At 44.7% G+C, this 16,772-nt stretch overlaps 1 protein-coding gene across 1 annotated transcript in view; it reads right to left on the bottom strand.

Moving 5' to 3' along the window:
- Positions 1-7,220: 7,220 nt before the first annotated feature.
- Positions 7,221-16,772, bottom strand: part of NT5DC3 (5'-nucleotidase domain containing 3) — a 65,793-nt gene continuing 56,241 nt past the window's right edge. Inside the window, exons 13-15 of the mRNA XM_011968647.1 lie at positions 15,423-15,563; positions 10,362-10,426; positions 7,221-8,186 (exon numbers count right to left, since the gene is read on the bottom strand). Of these exons, the coding sequence (XP_011824037.1) occupies positions 7,934-8,186; positions 10,362-10,426; positions 15,423-15,563 (459 nt within the window). The 3' untranslated portion in view covers positions 7,221-7,933. The remainder of the gene's footprint in view (positions 8,187-10,361; positions 10,427-15,422; positions 15,564-16,772) is intronic.

The raw sequence follows: 16,772 nt of genomic DNA, 5'->3' as shown, positions 1-16,772 counted from the left end.
CAGAGCACCTGCTCCTTGGCGACGTGAAAAGTAATTCATAGAAAACATGACCTATCCTCACACGATTTTTTTTTTAAATCAATGTAACACTCTACACTTACATTCACTGAAAGAAAACAGTTTATAATGCATGTTTAAGGAAGGATGCTTAGATTTGCCTTTTAAAGCTATATATGTAAACCTGTCATTAAAAAGTGAATGAGTGAAGAATTAGAAATGTATATATAAGGTTCTATAACAGAAAGACAAAGTAACTTACAATAAAATACATACTTGGTAAAATCTCAGCTACAATTTCAATAGAAGACACAATGAAGACAATTATAATTGCTTAAAACAAATTTGCATTTTAGAAAAGAGAATATTTGACTATTTTTTAAATAATTGACTTTTTTTTTTTCCCCAGACAAGGTCTCACCCTGTCACCCAGACTGGACTGCAGTAGCTCAATCATGGCTCACTGAAGCCTCAACCTTCTGGGCTCAAGTGATCCTCCAGACTCAGACTCCCAAGTAGCTGCGACTACAGGCGCCCATCACCAAGCCCAACTAATGTGGTTTATTTTTTGTAGGGATGGAGTTTCACTATATTACCCAGGCTGGTCTCAAATTCTTGAGCTCAAGCAATCCTCCCACCTTGGCCTCCCTAAGTGCTAGGATTACAGGCATGAACCACCACACCTGGCTGACATTTTAAAATAAAGGTTAAGTGCTAGGGTCTGAATGTTTGTGACCCCCAAAATTCCTGTGTTGAAATCTTTACCCCCAAGGTGGTAACACTAGGAGGGTGGTAAGTGAGCCTGTAAGCCGTTGGGAGGTGATTAAGTCAAGGGGAAGGGGCATCCTTAAGGGGATTAGTGCCCTTATAATAGAGGCCTCAGAGAGCTCCCTCAATCTATCCACCATGCAGAAGTCACCACCTGTGAACCAGGAAACAGGCCTCACCAGACACTAAATCTGCCAGCACCTTGATCTTGGACTTGCCAGCCTCCTGGGCAGTGAAAAATAAATTTCTGTTGTTTATAAGCTAAATCAGCATACGGTCTTTTGTTATAGCAGCATGAATGGACTGAGACAGTAATTACAGTCCTACATACATGTGTCTGTACAATTTATGGAAATGACCAATACAAATGCAGACTGACACAGGTGTGATTCACAACTCAAATACCAGGAGTGGCCTCCTGTGGAGGATGTGCTCTTCTGACATGATGAGTAATTCCTTATAAAGCTCTGAATAAAACGAAGTTGTAATCTTCCTTTGGTTTACATATAGCTGCATTCCTGGAAAATTCAGTATGTTAAAATTATGTCACAAATTTTTTTTTGTGGTTACCTATAAAACAGTTTCTAGGCTTAGAAAATTACAAAGAGGTTTCCACCTACATGAATTGTATCATGTAGATACATGTGTAGACAGGGGACCATGCTTCAGTGTACTGTGCTCTCCCTCACAATGCAGGGGGTCTAACATGTCTGGTCCTTGCCCTCAAAATATTAGACACCCCTCCCCATCACTGCAAAACCCAAGCACCCTGCAACCCACCCTTCCACACATCTCCAGATTGTCCCCAGTGGGCAGTGCTGGCCAGGGTTGTGAATCACCACTGGGGATGGAGGGAAAGGCTGGGTTGAGCTGAGCTCAGGCTCTCCTCTCTGCTGCCTTCACTGCCGAAATAACTGCATTCCACATCATCGAGATTTCTGCTGAGCCAAGTCCAAAGTTCTGGAAGCCCCAAGGGTCTTATAGGCTCATTCACAACTCCAGGAAAGAGAAGCAGCCCATATTTCAGGCAGAGGAGCAGGCTGTCACTTCCTCTTAGATGACATGCCAAGTTTCTAGAAAACCACCCCCAGAAAATCAATATGGGGCAGATTTGCTAGTGAGTCCACCAACACCCACCATCACAAGTACACAAAGGCAAGTGATCGAAAGGAGGAAAAAAAAGATATCCACAGGAGGAATGAATGAGATTCAGGTATAAGCACAAGGATTTTAAGATGTTTTACACACACACACGTACGTTGGGGGAAAAAAAAAAAAGTCTTCAAACTGACCTCTAACATTTACTCTTAATTCCCTATTTCCTTTCCTTAAAACATTTCCAGCTTGCCTGGTAAGTTGATTACAAACACACAGGAACCTCTGTGGTGACACACCATAGGTCACTGTTGCCCACTTGTGCTCACACCAAGTTTGCATCTGAGGCTTACCTTCCAGTCTTTAAGCTCTGAAAGCAAGGGAGTGTGCTTGCTGCAGGTGGGGGCAGGTGGGGGTAGTGAGAAGAAACCCATACCCCTTTTTTGGGCTTTCCCCAAAAAAGGTTATCCCTTCTCTCAGGGATAAACTTTTTGAAGTCCCTTAGAATTTTTTTTTTACTCCAAGATCTCCATTATTTGTTTTTGTAGAAATAACCTCAAGTCCTGGAAAAAAAAAATGCCTGTTTAGAAAACAATACTGTGGATTCATCAGAATTTAACATAGCGGACTTAAGCACACAAAATAGGTGACTGACAATAAGCCAGATGATACAATTCAAACTTTTATTTGGCAATAAGTTCAGAGTCACATAACACATAAAATCAACATTTAAAATAAATAGCAAATTCACATCTAGAATAAATAAGCCTGCCTAATTTGCATTAATTGTGCCTGATATCATACAGGCACAATCTGTCATTCCACGAGATAATTGGAAAAGAGTCTCCAAAGTCAGAGTTCAAACCTGCAGGACTGAAAACGCACAGAAGCACTGTCGCAGGCTGGGTTCCCCAAAAGCAGATACTGAGGTGGAGAATGGCGTGCAGGAAGGTTCACAGGACAGTGCTGTGGGCTGAGCCGGGCTGGGTACAGGCTTGGCAGGGGGAGGCACTGGGCTGCAATGTGGCCACAGTGAGGTCTCACTGACCCCACAAGGGGCTCTGGAGCTGGGATGGCCCCAGAGGGTTTCCCAAGTTGGGGTGGGGAGGCCAGCCCTTTGTACCCCATATGGAGCCGGTAAGGGTTACAGGCAGGAAGGGGCTGCGATCTGGGGCAGGCAGGGCTCTTCAGCAGGGGAAACTCCCCATGAGGGCTGGAAGTAAACGGCCCGCCAGCAGCACTCCCAGCAGTTAGGGGAGTATGTCTTTCAGTCTGGAAAGGTCATCTGGGCAGCTGAGCTCAGCACCCAGCACTAGCACAATTACAAACTAATACAATGAGAGGTATATTCAACAAGTGCCCAAGCCTGATGGCTCAAGTACACACACTGGCCATACGTGTAACTATGCCCAGGAAGTAGCCCAGAAGGGAATACAGTGCACTATTACCTACAGAACTTTCTCCTCCCTGCATCCCAGCTATGAGGTTAGTCATCTGCACATTCTCAGCAAGGGAATCTTGCCATTGCCACCAACACAATCCATTAGAGCAGGAGCTAACAAGCCACAGCCTGAGGGCCAAATCCAGCCCACAGCTTGTCTTGGTAAATCAAGTTGTAATGAAACACAGCCATGACCATGGTCATTCCTACAGCAGTAGCAGCAAAAGCAAACAGCCCAAAAAGCCAAAAATACTTCCTATCTGGCCTTTACAGGAAAAGTTTACTGACCCTGCATTAAGGGTACTTCATTAACCCACTAGTAGTATCAAAGGTTAGCTGAACTTTGAGCTAAGCTCCTAAATGCTAAGGCAAAAAAAAAAAAAAAAAAAGAAAGAAAAACCTGGTACAAAAGAAAGTCGACATTAAGAAGGCAAAATGTAGGTTCTCTATTAGTTGAATAGAGCAATCAAGGAACCCTGTGTCTGGCCAAATTTAGTCTTAGAGCATTCTAGACAAGGAACCCCAAGTGGTCTTTGGCAGCAAATGAGCATGCAGAAAAGTAGAATTCAGTTCCAGTATTTAGTCCAGTCTCTGCTGCTTTTAAAAGGTCTTTTGAGAAGAGGATAGAAGAAAAGCCACTTAGTTTGCCCAAAGCTAAATTAACTAGGACACAAGACTACTTTTCAATTCTCCTTTGCAATAATTAAGAGTGACAATGCATTCAAAGCAACTAGTCATTTTAGTCTGTAATATGCCCAAATCAGTAGCGAGCGGTTTATGTTACATCATATTAATGGGAACAGCAGAAAATAGTGCCACAGGTTAAAATGTTTTAAAAAACAGAGAGGCTCTATGTTAGGGGGAAAGTGGGGGCTCTAAGCCAAACAACTGAAGTATTTCAAAAGCCACGTTTCACCTGTAAAAACAACACTGGAAAAAAAAATCAGCTGTGCAAGTCCCTTCCAAAGGGACCTCTATGGGCCTTGCTGGACTGTCATATCTGTGATGGCTGCTGCCCTGGACTCATTATTATTCACATAATTCTTAGAAAATCAGTCAAAGCAATATTAAAAAGTAATTTTTAAATGTTCAAACTATTTTTGCTTTACAACATGATTTCTTAAATGGTTGAAAACAGATTCGTTTCCCTTGTACCAATATGCATTCATGCATGTGCACACCAGAGAACAAAATGCCCAGTGCAGTGTGCCAGATCCCACACTGCACTGTCATGACAGGCTGGGCACGGTGGCTCCCACCTGTAATCCCAGCACCTTGGGAGGTCAGGGCAGGTGGATCACCCGAGGTCAGGAGTTTGAGACCAGCCTGGCCAACATGGTGAAACCCTGTCTCTACTAAAAACACAAAAAAATTAGGTGGGTATGGTGGCAGGTGCCTATAATCCCAGCTACTAAGGAGGCTGAGGCAGGAGAATCGCTTGAACCCAGGAGATGGAGGTTGCAGTGAGCCAAGATCGCACCATTGTACTCCAGCCTGGGCAACAAGAGCAAAACTCTATCTCCAAAAAAAAAAAAAGAATCATGACGAGGCCAGGCACAGTGGCTCACACCCAGAATCCCAGCACTTTGGAAGGCTGAGGTGGGCAGAACACTTGAGGCCAGGAGTTTGAGACCAGCCTGGCTAACATGGTGAAACCCTATCTCTACTAAAAATACAAAAACTGGCTGGGCCTGATGGCATGTACCAGTAGTCCCAGCTACTCAGGAGGCTAAGGCACGAAAATTGCTTGAACCTGGGAGGCAGAGGTGCAGTGAGCCGAGATTGCACCACTGCACTCCAGCACGGGCAACAGAGCGAGACCTTGCCTCAAAAAAAAATAAAATAAAATAAAAAGTCATGACAGCAACAAGTTAAAATCTGTCCTGAGTATAGACAAGGATTAATAATAAACTGGGATGGGCCTCCATCGTTCACATGGGAATGACGGTGCTCAGCCCCGTTACCGCCACGACATGGGTCTACAGTCTGCAAGGTACACACTCAGTGAGCCTTGGTGGCCTAGACGACAGGCTTCTGCCACATGGGAGATTTCAACACTGCCAAGTTCAATGGCCGAGAGACTGAAATTCTTCTAAATGGGAATTGATTATAAAACTCATCATTCACACCCAGAAAACGTTTTTCTCCTTCAAAGCTTAGGTCACCTAACCTAAACACTCATGAAAACAGGTTTTAAAAATAGTTCTACTTCATTCTTGAGTAAACAAAACACCCTATAACTGGCACCTGGTAGGTAACCAATGAATATCTGATTAGATAAAAACCAATAATTATTTTTAAACAACACCTACTTCCTCAATCTGCTTCTCCAAAGGCAGAAACTTGAAGCCAAGAGCATCAGCACATTCTTCTAGAACCCCAACACTGAGCAGTTCTGAGCACAACACACATCCATCAAGTGTCAGCCTCCAATACACCCTGATGATGGAAACACCTAGAAGCAAGCAAACAATAAACAAAATGCCTGCCCTGTTCCAAAAAAAGAACATACTACTGTGTCTTACTGTGTTCATAACAAAATGTAGAAGATGGGGAGAAGCCTTATTGGATCTAAAGGGTCACCTTCACCATTATAGTTAAATACAGCCAAATATCACAAGTACATTCCAACTATAACAAGTAGCATTACAAACGATGCTATGTAACTCGTTAAGTTTCTGCCATCTGGCAAGGAGCCCATGGAATGCCAGGCTCGCATTTCATCAATAGATGGTTACATACATTTATCACAATAAAAATGTTGAATAAGCAAGCACTCTCCACAAGCTCCCCTCATGTTCCTGCCATCCTTTAGATTTAAGAGTATAACATGGTACCGCCAAAGCTTAAAATGAGTTTTAGCAATACTAGATTAGGCTAATCTGAACAGAAGTATTTATATAGCATACGCAATTAAAATAGTATTAGCAGCGCCATAACTAATAACAGCAGACATTCCCATAGCACTCAGAGAGTGCAGTAAATATGCGCTTTATGTTGAAGGATACTACAAATGCAGATGCAATTAAGGATTCTTCCCTCCAACAAAAGGAATATATGCCACTTGCACTGCCCCTAGAAAGAAATGAGAAAAGCAGGCCAGGTGTGGTGGCTCACGCCTGTAATCCCAGCACTTTGGGAGGCCGAGGTGGGCCAATCATCTGAGGTCGGGAGTTCGAGACCAGCCTGACCAACATGGAGAAACCCCATCTCTACTAGAAATACAAAATTAGCTGGGAGTGGTGGTGCATGCCTGTAATCCCAGCTACTTGGGAAGCTGAGGCAGGAGAATCGCTTGAACCCGGGAGGCAGAGGTTGCAGTGAGCTGAGATTGCACTACTGAACTCCGGCCTGGGCAACAAGAGCAAAACTCTATCTCAAAAAAACAAAACAAAACAGAAAGAAATGAGAAAAGCTCGGTTAGCTAAGTCATATCTATTTCTCAGCTTCAATGTCCTTCACCCTTTCCCATCTTAGACATCTTTAAAAAAAAAAAAAAAAACTATACAAACTCCCCAATAGTCGCACAAACACCGCAGGAGTGAAATCTGAGAGAAGGCTGGACCTGGCTAAGTTGTGGTGGCCATCTTCGTCCTCCCCTGGCCAATCCAAGCACCTCTCAGTTGATAACTCATCAGAGAGAAGCCAGGAACTTGTTTGTTTCCATCTAGACAAGGACTGTTTCTGGTAAATCTCATGTTTTAACAGGATTCCAATTCAAACGGGTGGTGGCATGGCATAGCATTTCATCATAAAGATGCCTTTCCCTGGTTCATTTTCTTTCTTCCAGTGAGCACATGAAACCAACTCGGGTGGCGTTTCCAGGTTTAACAGGCTCCTGGGAGATCTACCACAAAAGTTTTGGTTCTTCTAACCCACTCATTTCTTGCAGAAGGCTCTTCAGAAGGCTGTTCCACTAGCTGGAAGGTTTTGACCAGAGCTCTCATCTCCTCTCTCCTGCCCTCCTCCATGCTGGGAAAGGACACAGGAATCACACACTGAGGACAAAAGGGTCCAGGAGTTGCAACTTCTCTTGTTCTTTCTCACCTAAGTCCTTCCGGGGAGGCTGTGTTCTTTGATGCAATGTGCCAGAATGTCAAAGCCTTAGTACCAAATGATTTGGGAAGTGGCCATCACCTGGGGGCTTCTCTGTCACTCACAGGAGCGTTTTGCCATTGTGGAGCCCTCTAAATCAGCCTTCTGGAAGCAGTTAATCTTTGCCCATCACTGTGCCCCTGCAGTTCCCAATGCACTGCCAGTACACGTTCAGGAAATGTGCCATGGAGCAGTCAAGAACCGTTTCAAGCCTGACCTGCTACAATACAGAGACGGTATCAAGTGTCTCACCTATCCCAGAAAACCTGATGTTCCAGGACCTCGGTAAACAAAAAGGCGAAATCAGAGTTCCAATGAGAAGTTTGCCTTTCAGCCCTGCATGGAGGGAAACGCTAGAGAGGCGGGCTGCTAGCTCCTGTCTTAACCATTGGGAGAATTATTCTCCATAAGGTACAAAACAAATATCAAAAGGCTTATCTGTATCTTTTCCAAAAGCAACACTCAGACCCACATGACGTCAACCCCATCATGCCTGCCCAATCAGGGGCAGTTACAGTTTCTAGCTTTTGCCCTCGGCTACTCGGCCTGGGCCTCCTGCAGGAGAGGGGTTCTGAAGGTGGGGGGCCTTTCTGACCAGGCGGGCAGTTCGTGCTGCAGTGGAGTCCTCCGGGGGTAGAAAGTGTGGCTGACGTCATAGTTCAGGAGGCAGCTCAGAGACGCCATGTAGATGTCAGCGAAGCGTGACAGGCGCCTCAGGAAGTAGGTTGGGTTCTGGTCTGTGCGGAACAGGCTTCCAAACTGGGCGTTGAAGAAACTCTTGGTCATTTCTCTGAAGGGGCAATAAAAAAGCAAAGCAACACAGAATGATTCAAAAAGCCTTGTTTTTAAACTACTGAAATCAAAATCACTTCTTTTTCAGAAAAATAAAAAAAATAGGACTCATTTGAGAAAAAAGCCTAGAGCAGCCCCAAATATTAATTAAGAAAACAGTCTAGAGCCAGGTGTGGTGGCTCACATCTATAATCCCAGCACTTGGCGAGGCCAAGGCAGGTGGATCACTTGAGGCTAGGAGTTCGAGACCAGCCTGGTCAACATGGTGAAACCCCATCTCTACTAAAAATATAAAAATTAGCCAGGCATGGTGGCGCATACCTGTAGTTCCAGCTACTCAGGAGGCTGAGGCACAAGAATCGCTTGAACCAGGGAGGCAGAGGGTGCAGTAAGCAGAGATCATGCCACTGCACTCCAGCCTGGGCAACAGAACGAGACTCTGTCTCACAAAAACAAACAACAGTCTGGCCCGGGCATGGCAGGTGGATCACTTGTGCCCTGGACCACCAGCATGGGCAACATAGTGAGACCTTGTCTCTACAAAAATGCAAAAAATTTGGCCAGGCATGGGGGCATATGTCTGTAGTTCCAGCTACTCAGGAGGCTGAAGTCGGAGAACTGCTTGAGCCCAGGTGGTTGAGGCTGCAGTGAGCTATGACTGTGCCACTGCACTCCAGCCTGGGTGACAGAATGAGACCCTATCTAAAAATAAAAAAAGAAAAAAGCCTGCCTATCCATCCATCAAAACGACTCTGGTCCTATTTCCCCCTTAACTGTCTCAAGGCTCCAGATGCTTTTGCACGTTTCTCTAAGGACACACGCCCCATCTCCCAAACTAAACACAGGATGCAACAGCTGCTCCCGATGGTACACAGAAGAATACGGAATGCTCTCAGGAGTCTCCACTTCCCTTACCGAAAGGATCAAGACCCCCTGTTTCACAAGCTTATTGTGAGAACTGAGTAAGGTAAGAAAAATAAAAGCATGTTGTAAACTCTCAAGTGCTCAGATGGAGGAATTAAGGATTGTTTTATGTGATGTAAATCTTCCCCATCCATTACATACTTCAATGCCTCCCGGCCTCCTCAGAAGTGAGACTGTTCACCCCGTCCAAGTTCCATAAGCCCCTGCAGTCATCCTTACGTGCATGTATGTCTATTTCAACATCTCTATCATACACACACAGGATATGCACTCTCTGATGGCTGGCACCCTACAGAGTAGTCCATCAAAATGAACAAATACTATTTGACTGCTAATAAGTCATTTACAAACACAGCAAAAAATAGAATCATTTACACAGCTGTGTGATAAAAGCCACCAGTTAGTTGGTAGCAGTTAAAATAAGACTCAGGCAGTCAACATCCTGAGAGGGAGGAGGACAAACTAAATGCAATACAGCTTTGGCTTCTGCAGAATCTGAGGAATGGACTCACTGTCCCCTCTCCATGCCCCGTCCACCCACCCACGCACACTACCACATGAACCCCCGAGTCAGGCTGCCCACGGCTGGGAGGCCAGAATCCCACCACAACCACTGCTGCCAAACCTCAGAGATGGCTGTGCCCAGCGGCTGGAGAAGGCCATGCACAAAGTCAGAAAAGTTCATGCCAATGGCATAAAGCATTCTCCTAGAGAAGCATGATTGTCAGTATGGGTTCCCTTAAGACAGACACCCACCAAACTTTTCTCACGGCAGGCAGGCTTGCTTTATCAGTTAACAGAATGCACATTCTTGAAAGAGCTGTGGTTACAAATAAGCACCAGGGTCGTGGGAGCCCTAAGAATTCACTGTGGGTTCGGAGCCCAAATCCAGCACTGCCCCAATAGCCACATTGTGCTGCCAGCATTGTTAACAACTGGGCCAGCAGCTGCCCAGATGGGAAGGTCAGGAAGGCAGGGAGGAGGAATGAGATGGAAAGGCTCCATTCTCCCAAGGCCTTCGATGGCAAGGGTGGAGGAATGACAGGGGTGATGGCTGGCCTCAAGGAAATGTTACATGTCACCAACAGCAGGTAGCCGATTCTGGATCCTGGGGGAGGCAGACATACCTGGGAGCTAAAAAAGGATGTTTCAACATTATGCCTCAGGCTGGCCCTGGGGAACAGACGTGGGCTGAGCACGGCCAGAACAGGGTGGTGGACATGCCACATTCAATACAGGCCGCTCTTACCTCATCTCCTTCCTTTCCTTTTTCCACTCCTGCAAAACCAGCTGTGACTCAGCATCTCTGTGAACCTGTAGGACGCAAGTCAATTATTACGACTGTTTTGGTTTCAAATAAACTCATTACGTAATGAGAATTTTTTAATGAGCAGCTTTTCTAGAAATTTTATTCCTTTACATCTCAGAGGTTGGCACCTGAATGAAATAATACATTTTTCAGGCTTTCCAGTTGAAACCCTGCCTTCTTCAGGAATAAAAAATAGTTTTAAATGTCCAACATTAGAAATGTGGTTTAACAAAGTAAGATGAACTATTATGAAGTTATATTAAACTATCAGTAAAGACTACATATAAACATAATGCATGTGTATCCACATATGTATAAGACATGTACGTGATATATCCATTATGCACATGATATATCCATTACACACCTATTATATACAGGTACACAAACTATAATGTAGAAATACTTAGTACATGCTACCTATTATACTTATTATATACATGTGTACAAACATTATAGTTAAGTGGAGACAGCATACATACCCACCAACTGTAAGCATGTCAAAGTATGTGCTTACATTTGGAAATTAACATAAAAAATTACTTTAATTTGTACACGAGAATTATAAATAAACTTTTAAATTTAATATTATATTGTTTAATTTAAAAAACAATTATTTTTTGCAAAAGGCGAGAAGGTAAAGCATCTCCATGAGAAGGAAAAGCAGAGCATTTTCTGGTGGGCCAAAATATGGGTGAAAGGCAAAAAGAAAATGCCAACTGCCCATGATCTAATGAATGGAATCTCACAAGTCTCTCTCCAAGGTTCTTATGGCTAAACAGAAACACTGAGGCCAGAATCCAAGGTGCACATGATCGCAGGGAACAGGCCGGCTCCCTGCAATTCATGACCACGGGGGTAACCTTAGAACCTGGAGGAAAATACCAAGCGGGCAAACCATCTGCTTTTGACATGGGAGCCAAGAACCTTCCGTTTATCACATCTGCTCGGTTCAACAGCTCGACTCTGAACCCCAAGGCTGCTGAAGGGACATGTAAAGGAGAAAGACCCCAGGAATCGGAGGCCAGGGATGCGTGCCCAGAGGGGGACTCTGAGCTCTGCGCCTTTGCTCAGCCACGCTTTGGGCCTTTCCTCCCCTGAAGTACCCAGCTGCTGGCTGGGGCGCCCTGCTGGCTGCCCTGACATGAACCTTTCCCACCATTTATCATCTCTCTCAAGGAACAACCCTCTCGCTTCCATCCTTCCCATCAGTCATTAAACCAAAAATGATTTCTCCCATTAAAAAAAAGAAGATTTCTCCCTGTGCCCACCCCCTTCTCCAGTTCTGTCCCCCTACAAGGCCAAACTCCTTAAAACAAGAGCCTCTGGTTCTGAAATCCACTTTAAAATATTTCAAAGACGGTGTGTGTTCATTAGTTATCATTAATCTTTCAAGTGAAACCATGTACTCTAGAGTGGGTAGTCCACATTGGAAAAGACTAACCAAAGCCCCACAATACAGGCACTTCAGCCATCTCCATCTCCAGTGGTTGTTCATGGGCGTAATCAGCTCTTCAGGGGCAAAGCAGATTGGCCACGTATCTCTGCCCTTGTTTCAGAAAGATAGTACAATCTAGCCAGTACAACAGCCTACATCAGTCCAGCCACCGGCCCATTTTTCTATCAGCCTGTGAGCTTACAAATGGGTTTTTCTTTTTCAATGCTTGGGGGGAAAAAAACTGAAAAGAAGAATAATTTCATGACAGGCCGCGCGTGGTAGTTCAAGCCTGTAATCCCAGCATTTTGGGAGGCCGAGGCAGGTGGATCACTTGAGGCCAGGAGTTCGAGACCAGCCTGGCCAACATGATGAAACCCAGTCTCTTCAAAAATATAAAAATTAGCTGGGCGTGGTGGCGCACACCTATAATCCTAGCTACTCAGGAGGCTAGGCATGAGAATCACTTGAGCCTGGGAGGCAGAGGCTTCAGTGAGCCGAGATCGTGCCACTGCACTCTGGCCTGGGCAACAGAGTGAGACTACCTCAAAAGGAAAAAAAAAAAAAAAAAATTTCCTAACACGTAAAAATTACATGAAAGTCAAATTTCAGTGCCCACCAATAAAGTTTGTTGGGACACAGCTACAACCATTCATTCACATATTGTCCACGGCTGCTTTTGTGCTACAAGTGCAGAGGTGGGTAGCTGCAACAGAGCCTATAGCCTGCACAGCCTAAAATATTTACCATGTGGCCCTTTGCAGAAGCTTGCTGACCTATGGTCTAAATGTGGCCTCTGACTGGTTGGTTACCTGAGCCTGCACAGCCTAAAATATTTACCATGTGGCCCTCTGACAAAGCTTGCCGACCCGTGGTCTAAAAGTGGCCTCTGACTGGTTAGTTACCTGAGAAGCATCTACCAATGCCAGTACCACCACCATGAACCACAGCCATTTTGGAAGGCACTTCAAGGCTAGGTAATGGAATTACAATCAATATTTATATACTTTTATTTCATTCATTAGACTTGGCTCCAAATGACTCCTGTGAGGTCAGGAGTTCGAGACCAGCCTGGCCAACATGGGGAAACCCCATCTCTACTAAAAATACAAAATTAGCTAGGCGTGGTGGCACAAGCCTGTAGTCCCAGCTATTTGGGAGGCTGAGAGAGGAGAATTGCTTGAACCTGGGAGGTGAAGGCTGCAGTGAGCCAAGATCACGCCACTCCACTCCAGCCTGGGCAACAGAGCAAGACTCCATCTCAAAAAATCAAAAAACAAAAAACAAATGACACTCTGCTGGCTCTGAAAAAATCAAACCCGATCTCAGAGGACCAATTTTTCTCCTCGGAAAACTGTCCAAATAATGTGCTACGTGCTCTGAAAATAATCCCCAAGGGGGAGTTCTAGAAACATCTGCCACAGGCTCAGTGGAAAAACTTGTAACTTTCTAGGGGAACACTGAGGAAGAGGGCGACAGTGAGACAGGACATTGATTTGGATGTTTTTTTAGTTAGCAGCTACACACCTCTATATCCCAGTGAATCCAACTTGACAGAACTCTGTACAAAGTGCCAGAATCCAAGGCAATATAGGTGCGTGGAGGTTAAGGGTCTAGAGTTGGGCTGCCTGTGTGTCAACATCAGCATCACCCGTCACTAGAGCAAGTTCTATCTCCTCTGTGCCTCAGGGTCTGCATCAGAAAAATGGGAGTGATGTTTCGGTCCTACTTCAAAGAGTTGCTGTGAAAATGAAATGAACTTAAAGGTTTCGGTGTCCAGAACACAGTAAGTTCTTAAGACATTTTTACACAGCCTGATTCTGCCAACCAAGAACTGTGGTTCCAGAAAAGTGACCTATCTCGCAGTCTCAAGTTTTCTCTCCTGCAAAATGTGGGCGGCTATGTAAATCTTAATTTCCCTTTCTTCCTTCCCTCACCCCACACCTCGTATAATTAATTTTACAAACCACAGAAATATTTTCAGCACTTCCATTCTCTAAAACACACATTCCTTAATAGTCAACTTTTTTTTACACAGGTCAGAAAAAGGAAAACAAAATAAACAAAAAAAAACTGTTTCCAAAGCGAAAATGTACTGACACCATCTACGTGCAGTTGTGTTTGTACATGTGACCAGCTGCCAGGGTCACAGAGACGTCACTGAGCGGGAGTCAAGCCTTGCCTATACCCGAATCCTCTAAACAGGAAGGCACATGAAAGCAGTGCTCTGAAGCATGGACTTTGGGACCTGGTTCAAGCCTTGCCCTGCCATTTTATGATCTCACACATAAATGATACCTAACCTCTCAAAAACTGTTTCCTTATTCTAAAATGGAACAGCTATGACTATTAAATGAGCAATGTGTATAGAGCCAGCACTCAGCACAGTGTCTGGCACATAAAAAGTAACTATTAGTAGTGTATGACATGCACAGACTCTCAACTACATTAACTCAGAATTGATGCCACATATTTTTAGTAAATCATCTCACAGACAAGCATAGCAAGCGAAACAGAATAAATCCTCATCAGAGAAGAGCCAAGAACTAATGGGGCCCAATGCATCCTGGAAACGAGGCCCAGGGGGACGTGCAGGGCCCCATGCTCTGGAATGCATGCACCTGGAGCCAGAATGTGGCCTGCCACTCACAGCCTTGCCTGATCTCACTGCTCAGCCACTCCCACACAGAGTGCCAGCTGGGGCAGGCAAGGCAATTCCCTGCCCATTTCCAAAGCCAGAGGGCAGGCATGGGCAATAGACCGTGGCCACAGATTGCAGGTGTGATAGCCAAGAGAGCAAGCATCTGTGCCTGTATCCTAAAAATGTCAGCACCCATGCTGAGATGGCTGTAGCCCAGGCAAGCTGGAGCCAGGGAGAAAACAAGGTGCCTCACGGAACTGGAAAGGAAAGGGGCACATGGAGAATTAAGGGGATACAGCTACAAAAGAGAGGCAGCTTCCATGGGCCAGGAAATGACTGATACAACTGCCATTCCTCACTTACCAGCCAAAACTGGCTGCCTAACTTAACTCAAGGAAGTAACTGCCAGGGAACTCCAGTAAGCCAGAAAATTGCAGGTATTATCCTCAGAATCAACTGAGACTTTTGCTTGCTTTGACATCTTGACTCTTGCTTTGAGACTCTCTCCCGTAAGCCATGGTGCCTAGACTGAAGTGTTCACTTCATAGGCCCCTTTATTTCACAGACGTGGAAACTGAGGCCCAGAATGGAGAAGCCCCACTGTAGCAGGCGCAGACAGAACCAGCAGACTTAAGCACTGGCAAGGTCTCCTGAATCCCAGTACCCCACAGGAGAGCTCCTAGCAGGCTTCAGTGTGGAAGTGAGGATACTGGATCTTCACTGACAGAGGAATGTGAGCAAACACCTACATTTACACAGGCCCCACAAACACTGTCTAAGCAAAAGAACCCCAGTTGTTATTCTGCAGTCTACTGAAAACAACTTAAGCCTCGTATTTTATAACAATTAAGCAGAATATACCTGAAGTAACTTTCTAACCTCAGGCTTAAAGAAAAAGTGAGAGAGAAAAAAAATATATCCAAACCTGCATCTGTTCCAATAACCCAGTCAAGGTCTGCAGCCAGGTCATGGTTTGAATGTATTGCTCCGTGTTCATGATTTTCAGTTCAGATCGCAACTCTGGGATAATTGCACCAGTCCTCCAGCCATGCTTTAGGGTCAAATCCTGATCACAAAGATCACGAAAAGTCAACATCAAGTCTCAACAGAATCTACACTATGTCATTATTTTCCCAGACATGAGAGGCATTCATTTAATTAGTTTTTGATGGTAATGGTTAGTTATTCACCAAGCTGAATTCAATGAATTGCATTTAATTAAAACAAATTTGGCCCCAGCCTTCGATTATTTCATTCCAAGAAACTTTCAGATCTGGAAATAATTGCTGTGAGTCACAACCCCTGCAGAAACGCTAGGTCTGGAATCATTAACCATGGTCTGTAAAAAAAACAATGAGGTCAGGGGCAGAAAAGGGCTTGACCTAAATGCTACCAAAGGTCTTCATTCAATTCATCCACAGACCTCTGTGTGCCAGGCCCTCTGGGTTATGGAGAACCATGGAATCTCAGACTTGGAATGATCACATACAACATAAGCATGCATGACCACATTTTCCATTCCAAATGTTGTCACCCCATATTTGACAAAAGGCCAGAATATTTAGTATCAGCTATGTCCTGGAAAATCTAAGACATATAGTCATCATACTAAATGGTCATTTTCTCATTTGGCAAATATTTATCAAGCACTACTATTTGCCAGGCCCTAAATACTGAGTATAAAACAACGGACAAAACACTGAGAAATCCCAGCCCTCGTGGAAAATACAGACAATAAACACGTAAAATACACAATGGCAGGTGGGGATAAGTACAAGGGACAAAAATCAAGCAGAATAACAGGAAAAGGAGAGGAAGAAAGGAGGTTTCCATTTTGTACAGGGTAGTTAGGAAGACCAGGCTAATACAACGATAAGGTCGGGGAAAGTATGAAAATATGTGGGAACAGAAAGATTCTGGCTGAAGAACAGCTAGTGCAAAGGCCCCAGGGTAGGAACATGCTGGAGGGTGGCATGTTAAGAAGCAATAAGTCAGGGAACCTAGATGAGACAAAAGAGGGGGCGGGGCAGAGGGTGTCTTCAGAGAGGTGGGCTGGCGAAGGGGAAATCCAGTGGGCAACTATAGGAACTCAGGTTTTTAATTGAGGGAGAAAGAAAGGCTTTCAGGTTTTAAAGCTTTAAGTCTGATTTACGGTTTTAAAGGTTCAGTCTGGCTACTCACCTAGAGCCAGACTCCTAAGTCCTACGTAAGAGTCTAAGAGGGCTTAGGATGCCCGCTCACCTTCACTGGTTCAATTTTTTTTTTTTTTTTTTTT

This window comes from Mandrillus leucophaeus, unplaced genomic scaffold (assembly GCF_000951045.1).
Source record: "Mandrillus leucophaeus isolate KB7577 unplaced genomic scaffold, Mleu.le_1.0 Scaffold852, whole genome shotgun sequence".
Lineage (NCBI taxonomy): Eukaryota > Metazoa > Chordata > Mammalia > Primates > Cercopithecidae > Mandrillus > Mandrillus leucophaeus.
This window is presented reverse-complemented; position numbering and strand designations above follow the sequence as displayed.